The 2,030-nt window shown below is 44.5% G+C and overlaps 1 protein-coding gene across 1 annotated transcript in view; it reads left to right on the top strand.

Annotated features, from left to right (window-relative positions):
* Positions 1-2,030, top strand: part of LOC106535792 (plexin-B2) — a gene marked incomplete at its 5' end in the record, with an annotated part of 15,884 nt that overhangs the window by 7,175 nt on the left and 6,679 nt on the right. The window contains 4 exon segments of the mRNA XM_014032882.1: positions 208-285; positions 354-432; positions 524-624; positions 779-860. Of these exon segments, the coding sequence (XP_013888336.1) occupies positions 208-285; positions 354-432; positions 524-624; positions 779-860 (340 nt within the window).

Raw genomic sequence — 2,030 nt, 5'->3', positions numbered from 1 at the left:
TGAGAGGACAGATGAGGACATGAGAGGACAGATGAGGACATGAGAGGACAGATGAGGACATGAGAGGACAGATGAGGACATGAGAGGACAGATGAGGACATGAGAGGACAGATGAGGACGTCCAGAACGTCTGCAGTCTTTTACTGTTCCTAAAAACTTGATCAATAAAGTTGTGTTTGAAGGAATCAGCTTCTTCCTTTCTGTCAGACTCTGCAGGTTCTGGTCCACGGCGAGGGCCCCGACGTCACTCCGGTTAAAGTGTTGAACTGTGACACCATCACCCAGGTGAGTGTCTCAGGTGTTCCTGCTCTGTGGAGGCGTTCAGGTTCAGACTCACCTTTGTGTCCCCGCAGGTGAAGGAGAAGATCATCGATCAGGTCTACAGGAACCTGCCGTACTCTCAGAGACCCAAAGTGGAGAACGTCGCTCTCGGTGACACACGCTGGCACTTTTTATTCGTCTCCTCCAGGCGGAGCGAGTACAGGTAGAGCGAAGGTGAACGTGTGTTTCTGTCCGTCCACAGAGTGGCGTCCCGGCTCCACGGGTCAGATCTTGTCCGACCTGGACCTGACCACCCAGAAGGAAGGACGGTGGAGGAGACTCAACACGTTGGCTCATTACAACGTGAGTTCTGCTGCCTCTTTCCTCACCTGTTTCAGGATGAGTTAAGCCCCGCCCCCTGCCTTTTTAATGGAGGCGGGACACGTTAAAGAACAAAATTAAATCAATTCCAGATTGTTTTAACTTTTATTAACCTGTTTCTCCGTTTGTCCTGCAGGTCCGGGACAACGCCACGTTAGTTCTGTCCAGAGTTCTGCACACGCAGTCCTTCCATCAGCACCAGGACAGCCATGATGAGAGTACGTCCTGATAGGCCCCGCCCCCTGAGAGAACACCCTGATTCAAGATGGCCGCCACAGCTGTTATAAAAACATCTTTACTGTTAGGTTTGGTAGCTGAGAGTCATCCTCTGAGGGTTAGCAGAGGAAGGCGGCCATCTTGTATTGGTTGTGACTGAACAAAAGCTAAACTGTGATTTTGAGGATGTTGTCCCACAGACGTCTCCATGTTTTTACGCCACAAAGCATTCTGGGTAAATAAGACGCCTAGCTCCTCTGGTGAGCGTTGACAGAGGAGAATATAGAAATGACTCAGCCTGAAACTGAAGAGAAGGATGGAGGAAACAGAGCTGCTGCATGGAAGGAGAAACTTAGCTTAGCCTGTGAGCTTTAGCATTAGTTACAGAGCTAATTTATATGCATGTTGATATATGGCGTTAGCTCTAGAGCTTACAGCTAATATATGGCATTAGTTCTCAAGCTAATAGCTTTAGCTTTGGAGCTAATGCTAATTAAATTAGCTCTGGAGCTAACACCACCTATATTAGTAATATAAAAAGCGTTAGCTCCTGAGCTAATTTAAATAACATCACATTTGATCATTTCAACCTTTGTGTTTTAGTCTCAACTGTTATCTATCATCCCCACAATGCTTTGCGTCAACAAAATGGCAGATTTTTAAGTAATTAGATGTTTTCGTGTGTGAAAAACAACTTTTAGTAGTTTAGAGAAATAACTAAACCTAATATGTGACGACAGTTGATCCCTTTAACTTTCCGTCCATCTGTCTCTTTGTCTCTGTCTTTTTGTCTGTGTCTCTTTGTCTTTTTATCTCTGTCTTTTTGTCTGTGTCTCTGTATCTTTTTGTCTCTGTCTTTTCGTCTGTCTCTGTCTCTTTGTTTATTTGTCTTTTTGCTTTTGCTCTGTCTGTCTTTTTGACTCTGTCTCTTTTTGTTTTTGTCTCTGTCTTTTTGTCTCTGTCTTTTGTCTCTGTCTTTTGTCTCTGTCTTTTTGTCTCTGTCTCTCTTTGTCTCTGTCTTTTTGTCTCTGTCTTTTGTCTCTGTCTTTTTGTCTCTGTCTCTCTTTGTCTCTGTCTTTTTTCTCTGCCTTTTTGTCTCTGTCTCTCTTTGTCTCTGTCTTTTTGTCTCTGTCTTTTGTCTCTGTCTTTTTGTCTCTGTCTCTCTTTGTCTC

Source organism: Austrofundulus limnaeus, unplaced genomic scaffold, assembly GCF_001266775.1.
Source record: "Austrofundulus limnaeus strain Quisiro unplaced genomic scaffold, Austrofundulus_limnaeus-1.0 Scaffold1566, whole genome shotgun sequence".
NCBI classification, from domain to species: Eukaryota; Metazoa; Chordata; class Actinopteri; order Cyprinodontiformes; family Rivulidae; genus Austrofundulus; species Austrofundulus limnaeus.
This window is presented reverse-complemented; position numbering and strand designations above follow the sequence as displayed.